The 26,026-nt window shown below is 42.4% G+C and overlaps 1 protein-coding gene across 2 annotated transcripts in view; it reads right to left on the bottom strand.

Annotated features, from left to right (window-relative positions):
• Positions 1 to 26,026, bottom strand: part of C6H1orf21 (chromosome 6 C1orf21 homolog) — a 95,059-nt gene that overhangs the window by 7,062 nt on the left and 61,971 nt on the right. For both annotated transcript variants that reach the window (XM_056523656.1, XM_056523657.1), the window contains exons 2-3: positions 16,231 to 16,427; positions 3,581 to 3,675 (exon numbers count right to left, since the gene is read on the bottom strand). In XM_056523656.1, coding sequence (XP_056379631.1) covers positions 3,581 to 3,675; positions 16,231 to 16,324 — 189 coding nt within the window. In that variant the 5' untranslated portion in view covers positions 16,325 to 16,427. The remainder of the gene's footprint in view (positions 1 to 3,580; positions 3,676 to 16,230; positions 16,428 to 26,026) is intronic.

Below are 26,026 nucleotides of genomic sequence, written 5' to 3'. Positions count from 1 at the left end.
AAAAAAAAAAGCGTTATTATTATTATTATAATAACGTCAGCAGAGAGAACTGTGGTCGTGATGTCATCAGAGAGCATTCCAAAAAGAAAAGAATTTCCTCTGTAGTATTCAGCAGCTAATAAGTACAGGAAGGATTAAGATTTTTTAATAGAAGTCATTTACAAATATGTTTAACTTTCTGCCACCAGTTGATTTAAAAGAAAAAAGGTTTTCACCGGAGTACCCCTTTAATAATTTATATCAAACCCCGGGCACCAAGGTGACGGGGTGTAAACCCCTAAACCAAAAAAATCCCACCTCTCCTATTATTTATATGTGTGTGTATTAAAACATCTCTTTTATTATAAACTTGTTAAAAGGTCCAAACAAATGTGTTAAAAGCACCAGCACATTCCCTACAGTAACTAATTTTGCTCTCCTAGGTGGAGTAATTATAAATGTGTCGGCGTCTGCAGTACGTCGTATTTAGGAACTGAAAAGCTGTTATTGAAAGCGCAAACACTATGTCTCCCCAACATGTTTTGTGGTACCAACCACGTCCTCAGGGGCTATGAGACTCATAGCCCCTGAGGGCGAGGTTGGTACCACGAAACATGTAGGGGAGACATAGTGTTGCTGTTTGCTTTTAACATGTTTATAATTGTGTGATTTTTTTTAATACACACACATAAATAATAGGAGAGGGGGGATTTTTGGGGTTTAAGGGTTTACACCCCGTCACCTTGGTGATCGGGGTTTGGTATAAATTATAGAAAATCTTTACACGCAGGACAAGAATTTCCAGATCTCCCAAGCAGCACCTCTAGCAAAATCAAAGTGTACTCATCGTGTACATTATTTTCCACCAATCATTTCACAATGTTTCTTCCTTTACTTATAAGTCGCCTCTTCTATCCCTGGCTATTGTTTGTAACTATTCAGAATCTCTGCACTCACTGAAAACATCCATGAAAGTTGATGAAGCATTCAGGAATCATATTATGCCGTGTAGACTAGTGACAGAGGACCTGCATACATACAGTTCTTCTGCGGAGAAAACCCTATATACTGCACAGTATGTATTCGATTTCCAAAAGCTCTTGATTTAGAGCACTAATAGTTCATTTCTACTATTGTAAACACATTGCGGTGGGATGGGGGTTTGCAGACAGGCTTTTGGTTCTTATACCTATTTAAAGAACACATTATAAACAGTGTGTACGGAGTATTAAAGGGTACACTCCAGTACTTAAAACGTATCCCCTATTAAGGGTTTGATCTCGGGAGGATCCAACATTTGGGAATTCCTGTGCATTGTCTATGGGAGCATCAACAATTCCCAAGTGCTAAACTCCAGTATCTCCAGCGCTCCCATAGACAAGTACCGACCCACCGCTCCATGCAGCGAACCCCCTTGATCAGACACTTTCCCTGTTAATAGGGGATATTTTTAGTTTAAAGTTAAAGGGGTATCCAGAGGATAGGGGATAAGATGTATGTTCACAGTGGTCCTGCCGCTGGGGACCCCCGCGATCTTGGTTCAGCCCCCGGCATTCTGTGGCTGCCATGCCCCCTCCCATAGACCTGAATGGAGAGGGTGTGGCGTGATGTCACCTGGGGGCGTGACCATGACGTCATGTCCCCGTCTCTGAAGCAGCGACCAGCACAGAATTCAGGGGGCTGCACCAAGATCGCAGGGGTCCCCAGTGGCGGGACCCCTGCAATCATACATCTTATCCCCTATCCTTTGGATAGGGGATAAGATGTATTAACCCGGAATACCCCTTTAAAAGGGGGTTTCATATATTGCTGGGGCTGTAGAGAAAAGAAAAAAAAAGTTATTCTTTCCTACCCCTGGTATGATCGCAGGGGTCCTGCCATTGGGGATGTGACGTCACGTCTCGTAGGCAGCGCCCGGCACAGCGCCCGGCGGGACCCCTGCGATCATACATCTTATCCCCTATCCTTTGGATAGGGGATAAGATGTATAAAGCTGGAATACCCCTTTAAGAAACCACAGGTAACATGCCCAGTAGACAGGCCCCTTTACAAGTTCATTAGAAGGGGGTAAAAATTGTGGTCAGTGATGGTGTTTTTATTGATGTAGATACATATACGGTGGTTTAGTCTGAAAAATCACCTGACATGGTATCCTCGAAGTCTTCTTCATACCCCCTAGAATGCCGATGGCTCAATGCAGTTTAAAAAAAAAGTTCACAACAGACTGGTGAATTTCCTACCTCTTTCCCTAGACCAACATACCTGCTTGAACCCAGTTCTAGTTGTGCAATAAATAAATAAAAATATACATGTACACCAAAAAGTTCTGCAGCTCTACTTATAAAACATATACAGGTGCCAGCGTCCCCGACTCGATCACAGTCCACTCAAGAATAATGCACAATGGTGCAGATCCATAGAAAAAGTGGATTTCTTCAACTTCTGTGACAGCAGCAACATTCCAATTCATCATTAGGATCATTTCCAAACCTCTGATGACTCTAATGATGAACTGAAACATTGCTGCTGTGACAGGAGTTGAATGTGTATATACAGTATTTTACGCCCTATAGGACGCACCGGCATATAAGACGCACCCAATTTTAAAGGTGCAAAATGTAAAAAAAAAAAAGATTCTGAACCCAACAGTGATCTTCAACCTGCGGAGCTCCAGATGTTGCAAAACTACAACTCTCAGCATGCCCGGACAGCCGTTGGCTGTCCGGGCATGCTGGGAGTTGTAGTTTTGCAACATCTGGAGGTCTGCAGGTTGAAGACCACTGGATAGGAGGTAATACTCACGTGTCCCCGCCGCTCAGAACCCATCACCGCTGCCCTGGATGTCGCTCCATCGCTGCCGCCGCGTCCCCGTGGTGTCCCCGACGCTCCGGACGTCTTCTTCCCCGGGATCCACGCTCTCCGTCCCCGTCATCACGTCGCTATGCACGCCGCTCCTATTGGATGACGGGACGGCGTGTGCAACTATGTGATCACGTCGAAGGAGAGCGCCGGCCATGCAGGGGATCCCGGCACGGAGCAGACACCGAGGAGGCAGGTAAGGTCCCTCCCGGTGTCCTGTAAGCTGTTGGGGACGCCGCGATTTCACCGCGGCGGTCCCGAACAGCCCGACAGAGCAGCCAGGTTAGTGTCACTTTCTCTTCAGACGCAGCGGTCAGCTTTGATCGCTGAGTTTGAAGGGTTAATACAGGGCATCACCGCGATCGGTGATGTCCTGTATTAGCCGCGGGTCCCGGCCGTTGATGACCGCAGGGACCGCCGCGATGGGTGTGTGTATTCGCCGTATAAGACGCACCGACTTTTCCCCCCCCAGTTTAGGGGAAGAAAAAGTGCGTCTTATACGGCGAAAAATACAGTAATTCTTTTATTTATTTTTTTAATTAAATTTTATTTATTTATATTTATTAATTAATAAGAAAATAAACAGACTTCCAAAAATAGGCAAAGTTACATACTTCAAACTATATAAACATTAGTTATTGTTCTGTCATAAGCCTGATCGTACCATTTCCTTTCTATAATATAATGCTATAAGTAGACATACTCCGGCTGGTTATTCACAGTTCTATTTATAGAGGCCTACCAAATTCTCTTGGTTCTTTTGCACAATCTTCTGCTCTTCCTCTTCGCCATTTTTCATATACTTGACTTCTTCCACAGGTTTGATCCTGTATTCATCTGTTTGGATAAAATAAACATAAAATGTTCAGCTGTGAGTGAAAGTGGCTTTTGTTTCGTACTGACTTGGTTCTGTAAGAATTAATATATGGAATTATAATCCATAACATTGCTTGCATATCGGGTGTTGGGGAGTTTAGTGAGTACTTTGCTTAACTTTTTTTTAGGCTTCTACCTAATGGAGGGGAAATGACCTACCTACTGGTTGCTTCTACCTAATGGAGGGGAAATGACCTACCTACTGATTGCTTCTACCTAATGGAGGGGAAATTACCTACCTACTGGTTGCTTCTACCTAATGGAGGGGAAATTACCTACCTACTGATGGCTTCTACCTAATAGAAGGGAAATGACCTACCTACTGGTGGCTTCTACCTAATGGAGGGGAAATGACCTACCTACTGGTTGCTTCTACCTAATGGAGGGGAAATGACACACCTACTGGTGGTCTCTACCTAATGGAGGGGAAATGACCTACCTACTGGAGGGGGACATTATCTATCTAATAGGGGTGGAAATTCTCTACCAACTGGGGGCATCTACCAAATGGCAGGGAATTGCCTATCCACTGGGGACCTACCTACCCGCCTCGACCCAATCCCCCTACCCCTCTACACAATCCACTTACTTACTCACTAATACTATGCAGGGCACCAAGGGAGGGATTATTTGAGTTACTGAGGAAAGAGAAAGTTGGGGAATGTGCACAGCCTAAGATGTTTGTCTGGTAGATTCCGCAGAGACATGTCATGGCTGGAAAAAGACTTCATGGAGGGTTGAGCCAGATAGAGAAGTTAAAAAGTCTCTCTGTAGAACTGGGGTCACCACTATATGGTCACTGTATGGGGAATATTGGTCTGTGTAAAGTTTTCAGTATAGACATATGATAGGGAATAAGATGTCTGATCAGGGTGGTCCCACCGCTGGGACCCCTCCCCATCTCCGTGCACCCCCGCGATCAGACATCTTATCCCCTATCCTTTAGTTAGGGCATAAGATGTCTGTGGACGGAGTTCCTATTTAATGGACATTACAGAAACAGCTGAAGACCCAGTCTGAGTCAGTAAAGGTTTAACTATTGGGTCATCTACTTTATGGGAAAACTACTTTATGTTTCTTAGAATTCCAAGAAAATACTATTTATGGTGTATGACGAGATTCTGCTATCCATTAGTACAGCCGAGAAGAAACAAGATAAATGTCTGAAGGCTAGATTAGATTAGATTAGATTAGACAAGTTTCCACATTTATACCTTGTTGACTCTGATGCACAGGTCATATATGAGGCCTATGAAGGCACGAGAAGAAATCTTCAGCTGTAACTACAATCTGTAACACACAGAGATTTATCAAAACCTGTGCAGAGGAAATGTTGCTGAGTTGCCCATAGCAACCAATCAGATCGATTCTTTCATTTTTCAGAGGCCTTGTTAAAAATGAAAGAGGCAACCTGATTGGCTGCTATAGGCAACATTTCCTCTGCACAGGTTTTAATAAATCTCCCCCATTCTGTAGACCCTTAAAGGGGTATTCTAGAGTTTAAAAAAAACAAAAACATATACCCTATTCACAAGAAAGGGAATAAGTATCTGATCTTTGAGGGGGAGGTTGAACCACTGGCTCCCTCTAGCAATCTCCAGAATGGGACCACGAATCTTTCTGCTGCACGGTCATTGGGAGAACCAGAGATACTGGAGAGTTGTATTTGGGTATCTCCAGTGCTCCCAGAAACAATGCATGGAGCGTATGTTGACCCCGTGCTCCAAGCAGCGGGGAAAATAGGGCAGCGTCATAGAGGCCCAGGGGGTCCCAGAAGTCGGACACTTACCCCCTCCACAGCATAAGGGACATGTTTTTAAACATTGGAATACCCCTTTTTTTATTACTACAGTCTCCTAGGATGCTTCTTACAAAAGGAAGTCTTGGGGTGAAAACCATGTTCAGGCTTCCTTTTATATACTCTATATACTCTCAATACAAATTGTCCTTAACATAAATATCTTGTTCTCCTTTTTACAAGGTTTTATTGTCTCTTGTGAACAACTGGGAAACATACACATAGAAAGTATACCTATAGTTGTGCTTCCTAACGGGAATGTGTCATCCAAAAAGAATCTATTAGTTATACTAAGTGTTAATGTTATTATATTTAATTGAAAATAAATTAAAAACTGCAGTTTGTTTGTACTATGGCCACTAAGCCTAATAATAGGCTGGCACATCCTGTAGAGGTCACCTCTCAGCAGTCTCCTCCTTATCATTACAGGCAGGAAATGACAGGTTACAGCTTTCATCCTCCCCCTTCCTGCACATCTGCTTCTGTACAAGTCACAGAGCATGCCTGAAAAAATCCCCTATAGAAGTCAATTATGTTCTCTAGTCTATTATTTCCATGTAACTGATACCTATAAATGCCATTAATAGCACCTCAGACAAGATGGCTGCCCCATAATAACATATGATAGGAAATAGAATAAGGAAAACTATAATGAAGATAGTAAAAACACATAAACAAGATTATATATCTGTAATACTAAGTGATACATTTCCTTTAAAGGGGTACTCCGCTGCTCAGTGTTTGGAACAAACGCTGGAGCCGGCGTCGGGAGTGGGGTTATGAGGATTCGGGGTGTGGCATCATGAGGGGGCAGGGCTATGACGTCACAAGCTTTGTTCCAAACGTTGAGCAGCGGCGTAGCCCTTTAAGTGTTGTTAGCAGTATCCTTTAGATACAGAGAAACAGACAATGTACCCAAAAGAAGATTGTTGTTATGAAAAGGTAAGTTTCTTAGCACTTGTTCACACCCGCGTTGGAGGCTCAGTTTGGGGCTTTAGTCACAGATTCTGTTTTAGGTCAGAAAACAGAGCCAGGCGGTCCTTGGCACAACAGACACCAGCAGATCCTCTTGACTTCAATGGGATCCATCTGGTGTCCCTTACTGCTTGCATTTTTTTTTTCCACTCGGGTCCCGCTAGTTAAACAGTTCTGCTATGGAACTCCCCAAATGGCACTCCGACATGTACAATTTTGGGTGCATAAATTTACATGAAGTGATAGTTTACCATTGCGCACAATTTGTGTTCCGGAGTTTTTCATTGCAGATACGTAATTTAAATGTGCATGGTCAGATTCAAAAACTTTTTATATGTCGTACATCTTGACAAAACACTAACCTTTCTAATATACTTCATAAGAAAATGTTATCTCCTTTTTTATAGAATCTATGGCTTATAAAAAAAAAAAAAAGACCACTAGGGGTCCCCATACCATCCAGAGCATAATCCTGTCTGGCTGCTGCATCATCTTTGTCCTAGCTGAAGCACAGGCTGGGACAGAGTCCAAGAAGTGAGGGCGGGACTAGCACTCCTCTGTGCTCACTCCTGTCCTATCAGACTGCAGCATGAACACAGAGAGGAGGGGGGTTACAGATCAGCCTACAGTGAATAGGGATGAAGAGATCGAGCACAGCAGATTCAGGGAGGAAGTGAATGCATGGTGAGTAAGGGCGGGCTGAGTGCTTGCCTCCAACACGCTCCTTCCTGAGCAGTTGATGTTAGAATGAGTGAACAGCAGAACAGAGGGATTTGTGAGTCAAATACAGAAGCTAGACACATAAAAAGACATGTAAAGAATCTGCATGACATATAGAGTAACATACATGGTCACCTTAAGAAAAGGAACTCCATTCTACTTCAAGAGATAGCACATTTTTATGGACTCCAAGGACTCACTAGTATATTGCTACAGAACCCCCCACATTAGTTATTTGTTTTCTTATGGTTGTTGAATGTATTTGAATTTCGTGCAGAGGACAAATAATAGACGTTTCAATCTAGATCTAGCTGGATATTCTGTTCTAAATGTCTATTAGATGAATATTAAAGTAGTTCATCACGGTGAGATATGGAACCGAACAGAATGATTTGTTCTCAGTGAACACTGGAAAAAAAAAGCAATAAAAATGCAACAGCAGAAAAATTAGGACACCCTTCAGAACTGGGACCGGGACAGTGAACGTAGACCAAGAGGAAGGAGAGCAGCTCATGTATGAATTGGTATCGTTTACATTTATGCCATTGACTGTGCGGCTTCATTTACGTTTTATTGTAATAGTCGACAATTCCACATATGTTTGTATATTTTTGTTTACATTATTTTTTTGTTTTGAAAAATAAAAGGGGGTGATTCAAGCTTGTATTAGGGAAGGGCCTTATTCACATTAAAGGGGTACTCACGTGGAAAACTTTATATATATATATTTTTTTTTTTTAAATCAACTGGTGACAGAAAGTTAAACAGATTTGTAAATCAATTCTATTAAAAATGTTTTAATCCTTCCTGTACTTTTTACTCTTTTTCTCATTTTCCTCTGCTCTGGACAGTTCCTAAAATGGTCAGCAGAGGTCAGCAGAGAGCACTGTGGTCATGACATCAGAGGAAATGCATTTCTTTTTTGGATTTCTCTTTAGTATACAGCCGATAAAAAGTACTGGAAGGATTAAGATTTTTTAATAGAAGTGATTTAATAGAATAGATTTAATAGAAGTGATTTACAAATACGAAGTGATTTACCGAAACGCGTCGATAGGTTTGTGGACCACAGAGGATACCGTAGTGACGTCACTCAGATCCAAATCACCTCCACCTGATTCACCTAATAGCGAGCGTGCAGGTAGGTTGAGACGCCACCGGCCGGGGCGCACTCCCACTGCCGCCAAACGCTCCCTTGAACTAACCGGATTACAACCAACGATTTCCTGGACCGAACCTCAACTCTACACTTGTTTACTAATCCAGGAAAACCTTCATTGAGGGCCCGCAACAGTGCTGACCGCGCAACAGATACCCGCGGGAGCTTTACCAGGTACGCCACTAAGTGTCTTAATAGTAATCATCTACTTATACAAATACTCCTATACTTTGTGGACATTCCATTAGCTTACAATACTCTGCTGTGACTATATTATTATAAATTATACAGAGCTGAACGGTTTAAAGGGGCTTCATTTGCATTTCTTTTAAACCTCTGGAGTACCCTCAGGGAGAGCCCACAGCATCAAGCATCTGCCTCTACAATACCCATACAGAATCAGTAATACAGCTCATGAACAGGTATTAATAAGAACGACTCTGCTGAAAGTATCCATCATACTTTTCACCATAACTAGATTGTTTAATCCGTAGGAATATCACTCCTTCAGCCTACCACATCAGCCATTCCAACCACCATCGCTCGCACCAGCGTGACCGATCATTTAAAGGTAGACCATGTTTTACAGATAGAGTTCATTCAAATTAATATGCATATCTTTATGTAATCCAGTCATTGCATTCCCATTTTTTTCGATCACCAGGTGAGCACTTCCTCACACCATCCACAGTCTTTTCCATACCATCAGGATCCTCCCCTCCTCCTACAGCAGCATCAGGTTAGTCCCCACCACCTAGCCATAATAGATTTGTGTCTGATACAGCGCTTGCCAATTCAATAATTTGATTTACAAATCTGTTTAACTTTCTGGCCCAGTTGATTTAAAGAAAAAAAAAAGTTTTCCACAGGAGTACCCCTTTAACTTTTTTTTTTTATTCACAATTTCTTCTGTATCCAATGGGGACTATTACATGCAATCTTTAGATGGCAGATACTGAACAGTGCACAGTATTGATCAGTGTTATCTGTGCTCCATTATTACAGACTGCTCAAGCTGCCTGCACTATTGGAGCGCCGATAGGATGGGACGGAGGCAGATAGGGACCCTCGGACCCTTCTCTCAGCTGTTTGGTACCCCGCAATAGTTTTAAGGTGGTTCCTATCAGCTCACTGAGCTAGTCAGCAATGGTTTTTCCTACACTTAGATGCTGTAATCTACTTTGATGGCGGCATCTAATAGGTTATTACCAGGCAAAATAGGTTATTGGCAGACATTAGCCAATCGGCAGTGTCCGGTATTAGCCGTAGGTCCTGGCTGCTGATAGCAACCTGGACCTACTGGATATGAAGGGCACTCGGCTCCTGAGTGTGTTTTAAACATTGGGTGTGGGTGCATGATGTACATTTTTACACCCTGCGTCCTTAAATGGGTACTCCACTGCCCCAACTTTTGGAACATTTTTGTTCGAACACTGGGTGTGGGCTGTGGGGGGTCGTGACGTCACGGCCATGCCCCTTGGGATGTCACACCACACCCCCTCAATGTAAGTCTATGGGAGGGGGCGTGGCGGCCGCCACGCCCCCTCCCATAAACTTACATCGAGGGGGTGGGGTGTGACATCACGAGGGGCATGGCCGTGACTTCAAGAACCCTGCAGCCCGCACCCAGTGTTCAGAACAACATGTTCAGAACACTGGGGCAGTGGAGTACCCTTTTAAGGGGTTAATATTATTCAATAAAGGGGTTATCCAGGAATAGAAAAACAGAGCTAATTTCTTTTAAAAAAAACAGCACCATCCCTGTACTCAGGTTGCGTGTGGTATTACAAGTGAGAGTACAGTATTGGTGCTTAAAAAAAGAAAAATTTAAAAATTTGTTTAATTTTAACTGTCCCCAATAACCCCTTTAATTAAGTGAATTGTTGTGAGTGCTTTTCTTTAGTGTTGTCTGTCTATTAGATACACAAATCCCCTCAGGGGTTTAATCATCTTCGGGGCAATAACCCTAGAGCTAGGGTCCCCTATAAAAAAATAATGGGGAACATAGTGAAAGACTTGTGTATTAAAGGGGTACTCCACCCACAGACATCTTATCCCCTATACAAAGGATAGGGGATAACATGTCTGATCTCTGGGACCCGCCGCCATCTCCGTGCAGCACTCCTGCCGCACCCTGCATTCTAGATAGTATGTTTAGAACGCTGGCTTTCCGCAGGCGGAGATGCGATGTCACGCCCCCTCCCAGAGATGTGAATGGAGGGGGCGTGATGTCACAAGGGGGCGTGGCGTGATATCACGTCTCCGTCGCGGAAACCCAGCATTCTAAACATATTGTTTAGAATGCAGGGTGCGGCAGGAGTGCTGCACGGAGATGGCGGGGGGTCCCAAAGGCAGGATCTCAGAGATCAGACATCTTTTCCCCTATCCTTTGTATAGGGGGATAAGATGTCTGTGGGCGAAGTATCCCTTTAAGTGCAGCTTTGTTAGCACTACAAACAGCCCAAAACCTATGTTTAAGGGGTACTCCGATGGAAAACTTAAAAAAAATAATTAAAATAATAATAATCAACTGGTGCCATAAAGTTAAACAGATTTGTAAATTACTTCTATTACAAAATCTTACTTAATCCTTCCAGTACTTATTAGCAGCTGAATACTACAGAGGAAATTCTTTTCTTTTTGGAACACAGACATCTCTGTCCATTTTAGGAACTGTCCAGAGTAGGAGAAAATCCCCATAGCAAACATATGCTGCACTGGACAGTTCCTATAATGGACAGAGATGTCAGCAGAGAGCACTGTGCTCGTGATGTCAGCAGAGAGCTCTGTGTTCCAAAAAGAAAAGAATTTCCTCTGTAGTATTCAGCAGCTAATAAGTACTGGAAGGATTAAGATTTTTTTTATTAGAAGTAATTTACAAATCTGTTTAACTTTCTGGCACCAGTTGATATATAAAAAAAAAATAAAATAAAAAAAAAGTTTTTCACCGGAGTACCCCTTTAAACACACCATTTCACTAGTCACAGCTGTGATGTGAAGGAAGGTGGTGGAATCGTCACAAATCGCCCAGGTCCATGTCCTGTGCCCTCACATACGGGATGCTTCAAAATGTTGTGAGTAGCCACTTTGCCAGCTGCAGCCCGAACTTACATGAGCGTCTCATAATCATTCCTAATCATTTTATCACTGTTTTTTTTTAATGCCCATTGGGGACTATTCCAATCACTTTCAGTTCTCTGCCATAGTATAGCTGTATTGATTGATGTGATTGGCGCTAGGTTTACACTGTCTGCCGAGGAAGCCGGTATAGTCCGCAATGTTGATGAGATGGTTCCATAGACGTACGTTACAAGACCATCTGGGATTTCTCTCAGTTCATTCTAATAATCCAGTGTTTCCCAACCAATGTGCCTCCAGCTGTTGCAAAACTACAACTCCCAGCATGCCCGGACAGCCTTTGGCTGTCCGGGCATGCTGGGAGTTGTAGTTTTGCAACAGCTGGAGGCACATTGGTTGGGAAACACTGTACTAATCGGTTGGGCTCTGAACATTTAGAACCCAAATGATCCATTTTTTTCAAGTTCAGGGGTTATCCTGCTATTAAAATCCTATCCCCTATCTCCTGGGCCTGTCTATCCCTGTTGAACTCTCTGGCCCCAACCTTTCCAGGCATATTTGTCTCAGCCGCCCCAATGTCCATCTCGGGGAGAGCAGGCAATGAGTGCGCATTTCTCTCAGTTCATTCTACTAATCCAGTGTTTCCCAACCAGTGTGCCTCCAGCTGTTGCAAAACTCAAACTCCCAGCATGCCCAGACAGCCTGAGGCTGTCCGGGCATGCTGGGAGTTGTAGTTTTGCAACAGCTGGAGGCACTCTGGTTGGGAAACACTGTACTAATCAGTTGGGTTCTGAACATTTAGAACAGTGTTTCCCAACCAGTGTGCCTCCAGCTGTTGCAAAACTAAAACTCCCAGCATGCCCGGACAACCTGAGGCTGTCCGAGCATGCTGGGAGTTGTAGTTTTACAACAGCTGGAGCCACATTGGTTGGGAAACACTGTACTAATGTGCCGGTATAGTCAGCAATGTTGATGAAATGGTTCCATAGACGTACGTTACAAGACCATCTCGGATTTCTCTCAGTTCATTCTAATAATCCAGTGTTTCCCAACCAGTGTGCCTCCAGCTGTTGCAAAACTACAACTCTTAGCATGTCCGGACAGCCTTTGGCTGTCCGGGCATGCTGGGAGTTGTAGTTTTGCAACAGCTGGAGGCACATTGGTTGGGAAACACTGTACTAATCGGTTGGGTTCTGAACATTTAGAACAGTGTTTCCCAACCAGTGTGCCTCCAGCTGTTGCAAAACTAAAACTCCCAGCATGCCCAGACAGCCTGAGGCTGTCCGGGCATGCTGGGACTTGTAGTTTCACAACAGCTGGAGGCACATTGGTTGGGAAACACTGTACTAATGTGCCTTCAGCCGTTGCAAAACTACAACTCCCAGCATGCCCGGACAGCCTTAGGCTGTCCGGGCATGCTGGGAGTTGTAGTTTTGCAACGGCTGAAGGCACCCTGGTTGGTAAACTCTGACATAAACAGTGAATTGAGCAGCAGGGAGCATGTGTGACCACCCCTCCATAGAAACCCCTACTCTCTGTGCCCATGGATAAGTGTTTTTTTTTTGCTCTTTAACCCTTTGTGATTTCATTTGGCCAGTAGTATGATGGATAAAGTAGGCCAGCGCTGTATCAAAGCAATGCGTGAAGTTTATTCAGCAATCAGCCAACATGGAGAACAGGCGACGCGTTTCGTCTTGACTAAGGCTACTTACCGTGGCCAAAACGCGTCGCCTGTTCTCCATGTTGGCTGATTGCTGATTAAACTTCACGCATTGCTTTGATACTGCGCTGGACTCTGCCTACTTTATCCATTTACTCCAAGAGACCTGGGTCCGGTCTCATCCGTGTCGCGGTGTAGACGGGAGGGTGGACTGTACCGATAAGCTTCGGTAAAAAAGTATGATGTAATCACTTTTGCTACTGTTGGCATAGCACACAGTGTATCCTACACAGGAGCTAGATATACACCATCTGTCATCACAACACTACACAAGCACCTGCTATGCATAGTTCTGTGTAACCTCTAATGGCACAGGCGTCCCAGAACCTAGATGGCGTATGTGGGTCAATAACCGGACCGCAGTTATACTGTAATCCATTACAGCCTCTCGCCTCCTTCAGTACCAGCAGGTACCGCAAAGCTATACTTAAATGGGCACAGTCAGAACCCAACACATTTTACATGTTGTTCATCTTGGCAAAACATTAAAGGGTTAATCCAGGAAAAAACTTATATATGTATATATATATATATATATATATATATATATATATATATACATATATATATATCAACTGGCTCCAGAAAGTTAAACAGATTTGTAAATTACTTCTATTAAAAAATCTTAATCCTTTCAGTACTTATGAGCTTCTGAAGTTAAGGTTGTTCTTTTCTGTCTAAGTGCTCTCTGATGACACGTGTCTCGGGAACCGCCCAGTTTAGAAGCAAATCCCCATAGCAAACCTCTTCTAAACTGGGCGTTTCCCGAGATACGTGTCATCAGAGAGCACTTAGACAGAAAAGAACAACCTTAACTTCAGAAGCTCATAAGTACTGAAAGGATTAAGAATTGTTAATAGAAGTTATTTACAAATCTGTTTAACTTTCTGGAGCCAGTTGATAAATATAAAAAAAAGTTTTTTTCCTGGATAACCCCTTTAACCTTTCCTAACCAAACCTTCCGTTTTATGGAAATCATGGCTTATAAAAAAAGACCACTAGGGGTCCCCATACCATCCATAACACAATCCTGTCCGGCTGCAGCATCATCATTGTCCCAGCTAAAACACAGGCTGGTACAAAGACCAGTAAGTAACTAGCACGGGACTAGAACTCATCTGTGCTCACTCTTGTCCTGTCTGTCAGACTCCTATCTGAAAACAGAGAGGAGGGGGTTACAGAGCAGCCTGTAGTGATTGGATGATCGTTATCAGGTTTAAAAGGGGTACTTTTAAATCAACTGGTGCCAGGAAGTTAAACAGGTTTGTAAATTACTTCTATTCAAAAATCTTAATCCTTCCATTACTTATCAGCTGCTATATTCTCCACAGGAAGTTCTTTTCTTCTTGAATTTCCTTTCTGTCTGACCACAGTGCTCTCTGCTGACACATCTGTCTGTTTTAGGAACTGTCCTGAGTACAAGCAAATCCCCATAGCAAACCTCTCCTGCTCTGGGCAGTTCCTAAAATACACTGAGGTGTCAGCAGAGAGCACTGTGGTCAGACAGAAAGGAAATTCTAAAAGAAAAGAACTTCCTGTGGAGAATATAGAAGCTGATAAGTACTGGAAGGATTAAGATTTTTAAATAGAAGTACAGTAATTTACGAACCTGTTTAACTTTCTGGCACCAGTTGATTAAAAAAAAAAATGTTTTCCAGTGGAGTACCCCTTTAAAGGGGTTATTCAGCTTATCCTCTATTCACAAGACAGGGCCTGACTGTCACCGATGAACCCTTCGGTCCCTACCTTCTGAGACGTACACATACCGGCAGTCACAGCTCACTCAGCCAATCACCAACAGAGGCGGGACACCATTGGGGCGGCTGAGACAAATATGCCTGGAAAGGTTGGGGCCAGAGAGTTCAGCAGGGATAGACAGGCCCAGGAGATAGGGGATAGGTTTTTAATAGCAGGATAACCCCTGAACTTGAAAAGTATTGATCATTTGGGTTCTAAATGTTCAAAGCCCAACCGATTAGTACAGTGTTTCCCAACCAATGTGCCTCCAGCTGTTGCAAAACTACAACTCCCAGTATGCCCGGACAGCCTTAGGCTGTCTGGGCATGCTGGGAGTTGTAGTTTTGCAACAGCTGAAGGCGCCTTGGTTTGGAAACACTGTTCAAAATGTTCAGAACCCAACCGATTAGTACAGTGTTTCCCAATCAATGTGCCTCCAGCTGTTGCAAAACTACAACTCCCAGCATGCCTCTCTCTGGGCATGCTGGGAGTTGTAGTTTTGCAACAGCTGGAGGCACACTGGTGGGGAAACACTGGATTAGTAGGATGAACTGAGAAAATTGCGCACTCATTGCCTGCTCTCCCCGGGATGGTCTTGTAATGTACGTCTATGGAACCATCTCATCAACATTGCGGAGAGAGAAGCACAGTCTCTGTGACTCTTGGAAGTCAAAAGTTTTTAGTTTTTTTGTTTTGTTTTGTTTTTTATAATAACAGGTACACTTAAATAATAAAAAATAAAAAAAATGTCATCTACAGTTCCAATATTATGTGTATTGTACTTCAAATCAATGATCTTCACTAAAAGACTTAGGGGGAGATTTATCAAAACCTGTCCAGAGGAAAAGTTGCTGAGTTTCCCATAGCAACCAATCAGATCGCTTCTTTCATTTTTGAAAAGGCCTCTGAAAAATGAAAGAAGCGATCTGATTGGTTGCTATGGGCAACTCAGCAACTTATCCTCTGGACAGGTTTTTTTTTATAAATATCTCCCTTATTTGATTATGTTATTAGGGGGTAATACAGAAGGAGGGAGATTTATTAAAACCTGTCCAGAGGAAAAGTTGCTGAGTTGCCCATAGCAACCAATCAGATCGCTTCTTTCATTTCTCAGAGGCCTTTTCAAAAATGAAAGAAGCGATCTGATTGGTTGCTATGGGCAACTCCACAGCTTTTCCTCTGGAACAGGTTTTGATAAATCTCCCCCTTTAGACTTGAGAAATAACATGTTATAAACGATATTATCTAATTCTTTTGCATTTGTATTTACCTGTTATACCGCATCGTATTCAAAGAGAAAGAGAGTGACCTTGGCCTACGTGTACTTACCACAGAAGGCATCGCCATTTTGGTAGCTCTTGCCGTTTTGGGTATCTTCATCGTTTTGCACTGTAGATACATGCTTAGCTGAAGCACATCCCATATTTATTCAGTCAGCTTCGGACTGACTGCTTAGAAAAATCATTTCTAGTGAAAACCTTTCAAGTCGGGCCCAGTACTCAAAGATGTATCCACCATTGCTGAACCTGAGGGAAAAAGAGAAGAAATTTAGTGTTGGCCTCTAGACAATTAAGTCAAACAATCATTGGTTCAATATAGCTTTGCAATAAGGACACGATTTCCCAAAATAATGTTTAGTATTAAAGGGGTGCTCCACCCCTAGACATCTTATCCCCTATGCAAAGGATACGGATAAAATGTCTGATCGCTGGGGGTACGGCTGCTGGGACCCCTCGCGATCTCTGGCCCCTCACCTCAGTAATCCCTGTGCACGGAGCGAACTCCGCGACGAATTACGAGCGAGTACAGCCATCACGGACCCTCCATACTAGTGATGAGCGGCATTGCCCATATTCGAATTCACGATATTTCGCGAATATATAAACGAATATTCGTCCTATATTCGCGAATTTCGCATATTCGTTATATTCGCATATGTGAATATTCGCATATTCACGGAAGAAAACAGTGAGGGGGAGGGCAACTTTCCTATTGGTTGCTAGGGATGTTGTTGATTACCTCTGACAAGTGAATTTGCATCATTCTAATTGGCCCACAAGTGAAAAGAAGGAATATGCAAATATTCACATATGCTCATATGTCGAAAAAAAGCGAATATTCGCAATTTTGAATATATAGTCAATATATTCGCAATATTTGCGAATTTGCAATATTCGCGATGAAAATTCTAAATGCGAATATTTGCGCCCAACACTACTCCATACATCTCCCACAGATATTAATGGAGGGGGGCGTGATGACCATGGCCACCCGAAGCCTAGTACATAAATGTTCAGAACAGTGGGGTGCTGGGCCGGAGACTGCAAGGGGGGGGGTCCCAGCAGCCGGACTCCCCGCGATCAGACATTTTATCCCCTAGCCTGCCTTTGGATAGGAAATAAGCTGTCTAGGGGCGGAGTACTCGTTTAAATAAACAATATACTATTGCATAAAAAAAGTTGGTGAACCACATGGATATTTGCATGAATTACTAGTAAAATGTGGTCTGATTGTTTTCTAAGTCACAATCATAGACAAACACAATATAAACTAACAACACATTATTACTTTTACTGATTGTCTTTTATTGAGCACATGGAGTAAACCTCCACAGCCCAGGGAAAAAAGTGAATTATGTGGATTTCTGCATAGAATACCAATAATGCAGGACATATATAGGTCTTACATTGATCCATCAGATCTGCACTTTGTCGGTAGAGCCTACAGGCTTTATCTATAGAGGAACAGTCACAAAGGCCTAGCAGAGGCCTTGGGCTGCCAGGCCAATGGATTGCCTCCCTGTGATCATGTTGTGAGAAGGTGATCTGCACCACCAATGACCGGTATTAGCGGTGTCCCTCAGGTACTTAAGTCAGACAGGGGTCGCCGAGTATGGAGGGGGCTTTAGTCCTTAGCACGCTCCATACATCCTTAACGGGATCAGATCCATCAAGGGTCAAGAAGGGGCTCACAAGCTCTGCTAAACCTAAAACTGAGCTGTGAGTAAGTAAACATCCACAAAGCAGGGAGAAAAATTATGTGAACCAATGCTTAAATCCAGGTAGGAAAAAAACTAACAATCTAAAAATATTTCCACTTCAGTTCCACAAGAACAAGCAGGACCAGCTATACTTTGGTTTATATCTTGAAAGTTGAACAAACTTGTTTAATTTCCTCTGTTACAATTATGCGAAGAATAAAAATTTGCATGTTAAGGCGACACAACTGACATACAGTAATCCCTCAAGTTACAATATTAATTGGTTCCAGGACGACCATTGTATGTTGAAACTAGAGATGAGCGAACTTACAGTAAATTCGATTCGTCACCAACTTCTCGGCTCGGCAGTTGATGACTTATCCTGCGAAAATTAGTTTAGCCTTCAGGGGCTCCGGTGGGCTGGAAAAGGTGGATACATTCCTAGGAAAGAGTCTCCTAATACTGTATCCACCTTTTCCAGCCCACCGGAGCACCTGAAAGCTGAACTAATTTATGCAGGAAAAGTCATCAACTGCCGAGCCGAGAAGTTCATGACGAATCGAATTTACTGTAAGTTCGCTCATCTCTAGTTGAAACCATTGTATGTTGAGACCATAACTCTATGGAAACCTGGTAATTGGTTCTAAAAGGCACCAAAATGTCATCCAAAAAATAGGAAAAAGTAAGGATTAAAGAAAAATAAGTAGATAACTAATATAGATAAAGCAAATCTTAACATATAAAAGTAATAAAGATCTGCTGGGAGCTGTAATCACTGTCTATGTCAGTGTTTCCCAACTAGGGTGCCTCCAGCTGTTGCAAAACTACAACTCCCAGCATGCCCGGACAGCCAAAGGCTGTCCGGGCATGCTGGGAGTTGTAGTTTTGCAACAGCTGGAGGCTCCCTGCTTGGAAAACACTGGTCTATGTAGAGGACAGAAGCTTCTTCAGGGTCCTGTACAGTACACGCAATGTCCTAAAAAAGCAATATGGAGTCGCCCTCACCTGGTGTCCAAAGGAGCAGCTAACCCTGGCACAGGTAAAGAGTACAGAACATGTAATACCTCCCTGTACTGTAGGGGCGCTACCAGACACCAGTCAGTGCATGCACTTCAGGAATACAGGTGATTTACCAGTAAATTGCCTATTCTGATTGGTCGGTTCTTCCGGCCATTGACACGTTTCACAGATCTGGACTGTCTGTAGTATTGTATGTTGAGTCTGGTTTCAACTTACAATGGGCCAGAAAAGACCATTGTATGTTGAAACTATTTGAGGCCATTGTAAGTTGAGGGATCACTGTATATAAAATACAAAAACTGCTCGTACTAGGTGACCAGAAATGTATGAACAGACTTCGCAGACATCGTATAACTCAGGACGGCATCTATGGCTGGACCTTAGATGCCTGTGGCTCCGTTTCCTCCATCTAATTAATATACGGTATGACATGCTTAGCTAACCATGAAGGAAAGCCGTAGAAATAGGACACATGGACGTACTGGATGTCAATCACAGCACCGTACATTATCAGAAGAGCGAAGTCACTGCCAGCGTGCGCGGTTATTACGGTACAAAGGACCTGTACCAAGAAAAACTATGTTGCTTTGCAATGTCCGGTATCATTTATTTTGCAATTGTTCTCTTCTTGTGAGTATTGTGATGACACTAGATGTTCTTTATGCATCTGAAGACAAGAAAGTTGGTAAAACAATGAAGAGTTTGGAATACATAGCATGCATTGAGATTAAAAGGGGTATTTCAGACCCAGAAACGGCACTCGCCTGCCCGATCCCTGCAGCTTCTGGTCTGATGGCTCTTGGTGCCCACTGCCGCTTCCAGGTTCCTTTGATGTGTTGTCCCCACAGGAACTGCCCACAGCTTTGTCCTGCCTCAGCTAGCGACTGTCCCAGTGGGTAGTTCCTGAGGCGTAGATGTATCACAGGAACCAGGAAGGAGTGGTGACCTGGGTACCGGGAACAATGGAATGGCAACTGCAGGCGAGAATGGTTTTCTTATTACTTTTATAGTAGCTTGACTTTTTTTTTTTTCTAGGCTACAATACTACTCCTCTGAGATTTTGGACCTGTCCATGAATTTTAATAATTGTTTTTCTAAGGGTGCACGGATAGGAGATTTCAATTGTGGGAATACCCTTTTAAAGTTTAGACAAAACATGTGATTTGTGAAACAGATACAACATGGCACATTCTGTTCACATCTACATTGTTATTTCAGTCACAAATGGAAACCACGATACTAAGGCTACGTTCATACTATGATAGTGGCTCCGTTACAAATGGACGCTAAGGGCTTTTTTTTTTTTAACGTATAACGGAGCCTAACGGGAGTCATAACGGGCACAGAGGTTCCCATTCACTTGAATGGTATTCCTTTAACGTCCGTTATGACTCCCGTTATTCTGCCGGAAGATAGCGGGAGAAAAAGACGTTGCAAGCACAAATTTTACTCCCGCTATCTTCTAACGGCCATCACACTGCCGGGCACAAACGACGGTCTGAAAGCGTAAGAGCCTAGGTGGACCCATTGCATGGCGGCTGGCATCACCATCTGAAAGACCCCATTTAGATAGAGCAGGGTTTGTTGGGTTCAAAGGAGTTGTCTAACAAACAAAAAAATCCCAGAAACCTATGTATAAGGTCAGAAAGTACAATAAAGTAACTGATAAAATGTTATTAGCCATAGTACACAGATCTTCCATTATCAACTGAGAATTCTGGCTTGTAGCTGTAACGTTACGTCACACTCTGAAAGCAGAGCTCCCAACACTGCTCCCCCTTTCTCAGATAAAACAGCAGTAAGCTTGTTCTGATGGAAACTACTGAGAAATGCTTTAAATCTAATGAGCAGTATTATGAGTTCCCCTCTTCACATCACTGGTCTTGTCCTAAACAGACAGAAGGGGAGAGGTAAGCAGGGACAGGAGCTCTGCTTTGAGAAAGTGATGGACTCCAAAACCACAGCACACTCCACGGAGGATCACAGGGCGATGCCAATGAGGTAGTCCAATAGATGTATAAAAACAGTTTATTAAAACATACTACGCGTTATGAAACCGGTCCGGTTTCTTCTTCAGGTTAAAGTGACTCCCATGTAAAAAAATAAAAATAAAACATATGGTTTCAATATGGTTTTTCATCCGGACCAAAAACCGTGGTAGTCTACGGTTTTGGGTATGGGATAAAAACAGACAAAACCGTACATGATGCATAATGGACACAACCAGATGTATCTTTTGGCATACGGTTTTCAATGGAGATTCAATGCATGCAGTTTTCAATACGGTTCCGTACGGTTTTCAAATTGAAAATGTATACGGGAACTGTATTGAAAAACAGGTGTGAACCCAGCCTTACACTCGTTCCAGGCGATGCTGCTAAAGGTTGCATTGGGGGAAAATTATTATTTAAAGGGTTTCCAATATCTCAAAACTAGAGCCAATTCAACAATGCTAGGGATTCAGAATTCGGGTGTCACCCGATGCAGTAGAAAATGTCACCCCATACAACCCTCCCAAAGTAAGTTTATAGCCTGTTGTGAAGGACGCCAGTGCTGTAGCGCGTTGCGGAAAATTATTTCCAGTGTAATAATCAAATATACCAATTGCCATGTAATGGGAAAGTACTAAAGATGTTTTATCCATGTAAAACTAAAGCCCCCAGTATGACCTAAGCAGTGATGAGGGGATGCTGGGAGTTGTTGTTTTATCCATAATTACTGCAGAACTTACAAGTGACTACAGCATTGATGGGACAATCAGGCAGCATACACAATGATCAGTGACTACAGGTGACATCTTCTCTATAGTGAGGAGAATACACAATGATATCAGTGACAACAGGTGACGTCTTCTCTATAGTGAGGAGAATACACAATGATATCAGTGACTACAGGTGACGTCTTCTCTATAGTGAGGAGAATACAGAATGATATCAGTGACTAAAGGTGACGTCTTCTCTATAGTGAGGAGAATACACAATGATATCAGTGATTACAGGTGACGTCTTCTCTATAGAAAGGAGAATACACAATGATATCAGTGACTACAGGTGACGTCTTCTCTATAGTGAGGAGAATACACAATGATATCAGTGACTACAGGTGAAGTCTTCTCTATAGTGAGGAGAATACACAATGAGATCAGTGACTTAAGGTGACGTCTTCTCTATAGTGAGAATATACAATGATATCAGTGACTACAGGTGACGTCTTCTCTATAGTGAGGAGAATACACAATGATATCAGTGATTACAGGTGACGTCTTCTCTATAGTGGGGAGAATACACAATGATATCAGTGACTACAGGTGACGTCTTCTCTATAGTGAGGAGAATACACAATGATATCAGTGACTACAGGTGACATCTTCTCTATAGTGAGGAGAATACACAATGATATCAGTGACTAAAGGTGACGTCTTCTCTATAGTGAGGAGAATACACAATGATATCAGTGACTACAGGTGACGTCTTCTCTATAGTGAGGAGAATACAGAATGATATCAGTGACTAAAGGTGACGTCTTCTCTATAGTGAGAATACACAATGATATCAGTGATTACAGGTGACGTCTTCTCTATAGTGAGGAGAATACACAATGATATCAGTGACTACAAGTGACGTCTTCTCTATAGTGAGGAGAATACACAATATCAGTGATTACAGGTGACGTCTTCTCTATAGTGAGGAGAATACACAATGATATCAGTGACTACAGGTGAAGTCTTCTCTATAGTGAGGAGAATACACAATGAGATCAGTGACTTAAGGTGACGTCTTCTCTATAGTGAGAATACACAATGATATCAGTGACTACAGGTGACGTCTTCTCTATAGTGAGAATACACAATGATATCAGTGACTACAGGTGACGTCTTCTCTATAGTGAGAATACACAATGATATCAGTGACTACAGGTGACGTCTTCTCTATAGTGAGGAGAATACACAATATCAGTGATTACAGGTGACGTCTTCTCTATAGTGGGGAGAATACACAATGATATCAGTGACTACAAGTGACGTCTTCTCTATAGTGAGGAGAATACACAATGATATCAGTGACTACAGGTGACGTCTTCTCTATAGTGAGGAGAATACACAATGATATCAGTGACTACAGGTGAAGTCTTCTCTATAGTGAGGAGAATACACAATGAGATCAGTGACTTAAGGTGACGTCTTCTCTATAGTGAGAATACACAATGATATCAGTGACTACAGGTGACGTCTTCTCTATAGTGAGAATACACAATGATATCAGTGACTACAGGTGACGTCTTCTCTATAGTGAGAATACACAATGATATCAGTGACTACAGGTGACGTCTTCTCTATAGTGAGGAGAATACACAATGATATCAGTGATTACAGGTGACGTCTTCTCTATAGTGGGGAGAATACACAATGATATCAGTGACTACAGGTGACGTCTTCTCTATAGTGAGGAGAATACACAATGATATCAGTGACTACAGGTGACATCTTCTCTATAGTGAGGAGAATACACAATGATATCAGTGACTACAGGTGAAGTCTTCTCTATAGTGAGGAGAATACACAATGATATCAGTGACTACAGGTGACGTCTTCTCTATAGTGAGAATACACAATGATATCAGTGATTACAGGTGACGTCTTCTCTATAGTGAGGAGAATACACAATGATATCAGTGACTACAAGTGACGTCTTCTCTATAGTGAGGAGAATACACAATGATATCAGTGATTACAGGTGACGTCTTCTCTATAGTGAGGAGAATACACAATGATATCAGTGACTACAGGTGAAGTCTTCTCTATAGTGAGGAGAATACACAATGAGATCAGTGACTTAAGGTGACGTCTTCTCTATAGTGAGAATACACAATGATATCAGTGACTACAGGTGACGTCTTCTCTATAGTGAGAATACACAATGATATCAGTGACTACAGGTGACGTCTTCTCTATAGTGAGAATACACAATGATATCAGTGACTACAGGTGACATCTTCTCTATAGTGAGGAGAATACACAATGATATCAGTGATTACAGGTGACGTCTTCTCTATAGTGAGAATACACAATGATATCAGTGATTACAGGTGACGTCTTCTCTATAGTGAGGAGAATACACAATGATATCAGTGACTACAGGTGACATCTTCTCTATAGTGGGGAGAATACACAATGATATCAGTGACTACAGGTGACATCTTCTCTATAGTGAGGAGAATACACAATGATATCAGTGACTACAGGTAACGTCTTCTCTATAGTGAGGAGAATACACAATGATATCAGTGACTACAGGTGACATCTCTATAGTGAGGAGAATAGACAATGATATCAGTGATTACAGGTGACGTCTTTTCTATAGTGAGGAGAATACACAATAATATCAGTGACTACAGGTGACATTTTCTCTATAGTGAGGAGAATACACAATGATATCAGTGACTACAGGTGACGTCTTCTCTATAGTGAGGAGAATACACAATGATATCAGTGACTACAGGTGACGTCTTCTCTATAGTGAGGAGAATACACAATGATATCAGTGACTACAGGTGACGTCTTCTCTATAGTGGGGAGAATACACAATGATATCAGTGACTACAGGTGACATCTTCTCTATAGTGAGGAGAATACACAATGATATCAGTGACTACAGGTGACATCTTCTCTATAGTGAGGAGAATAGACAATGATATCAGTGACTACAGGTGAAGTCTTCTCTATAGTGAGGAGAATACACAATGAGATCAGTGATTACAGGTGACGTCTTCTCTATAGTGAGGAGAATACACAATGATATCAGTGATTACAGGTGACGTCTTCTCTATAGTGGGGAGAATACGCAATGATATCAGTGACTACAGGTGAAGTCTTCTCTATAGTGAGGAGAATACACAATGATATCAGTGACTACAGGTGACATCTTCTCTATAGTGAGGAGAATACACAATGATATCAGTGACTACAGGTGACGTCTTCTCTATAGTGAGGAGAATACACAATGATATCAGTGACTACAGGTGACATCTTCTCTATAGTGAGGAGAATGCACAATGATATCAGTGACTACAGGTGACGTCTTCTCTATAGTGAGGAGAATACACAATGATATCAGTGACTACAGGTGACATCTTCTCTATAGTGAGGAGAATACACAATGATATCAGTGACTACAGGTGACGTCTTCTCTATAGTGAGGAGAATACACAATGATATCAGTGATTACAGGTGACATCTTCTCTATAGTGAGGAGAATACACAATGATATCAGTGACTACAGGTGACGTCTTCTCTATAGTGAGGAGAATAGACAATGATATCAGTGATTACAGGTGACGTCTTCTCTATAGTGAGGAGAATACACAATAATATCAGTGACTACAGGTGACATTTTCTCTATAGTGAGGATTACTTATTGTATTCTCTGTATATAATACTACCACACACTGCACTCTATGAATATAATACCTCAACACACTGTGCTCTCTGAATATAATTACACACTGCACCTGAATATAACCTTGCCATGCAGTGCACCCTCTGAATACAATACTGCAACATATTGTGGCGCATAAAAACTGTACCACCCCAGAAACTCCTTTATAATATACATCATACCTCTACAAAAGCAAAACACTCTGTGCCCCTCACATATAGTAATAATGCCACCTGTCCTGTGCCCCCTACATATAAATTATAACAATGCACACAGTGATGTCACAGTACAGGGATAATACACACAGTGATGTCACAGAACAGAGATAATACACAGTGATGTCACAGTACAGGGATAATACACAGTGATGTCACAGTACAGGGATAATACTCACAATGATGTCACAGTACAGGGATAATACTCACAGTGATGTCACAGTACAGAGATAATATACACAGTGATGTCACAGCACAGGGATAATACACACAGTGATGTCACAGTACAGGCATAATACACATTGATGTCACAGTACAGGCATAATACACAGTGATGTCCCAGTACAGGCATAATACACACATTGATGTCACAGTACAGAGATAATACACACAGTGGTGTCACAGTACAGGGATAATACTCACAGTTATGTCACAGTACAGGGGTAATACACAGTGATGTCACAGTACAGGGATAA

This window comes from Hyla sarda, chromosome 6, assembly GCF_029499605.1.
Source record: "Hyla sarda isolate aHylSar1 chromosome 6, aHylSar1.hap1, whole genome shotgun sequence".
In the NCBI taxonomy this organism is placed as follows: Eukaryota; Metazoa; Chordata; class Amphibia; order Anura; family Hylidae; genus Hyla; species Hyla sarda.
The sequence above is the reverse complement of the archived record's forward strand: the minus strand, read 5'-3'. Positions and strand labels throughout refer to the sequence as shown.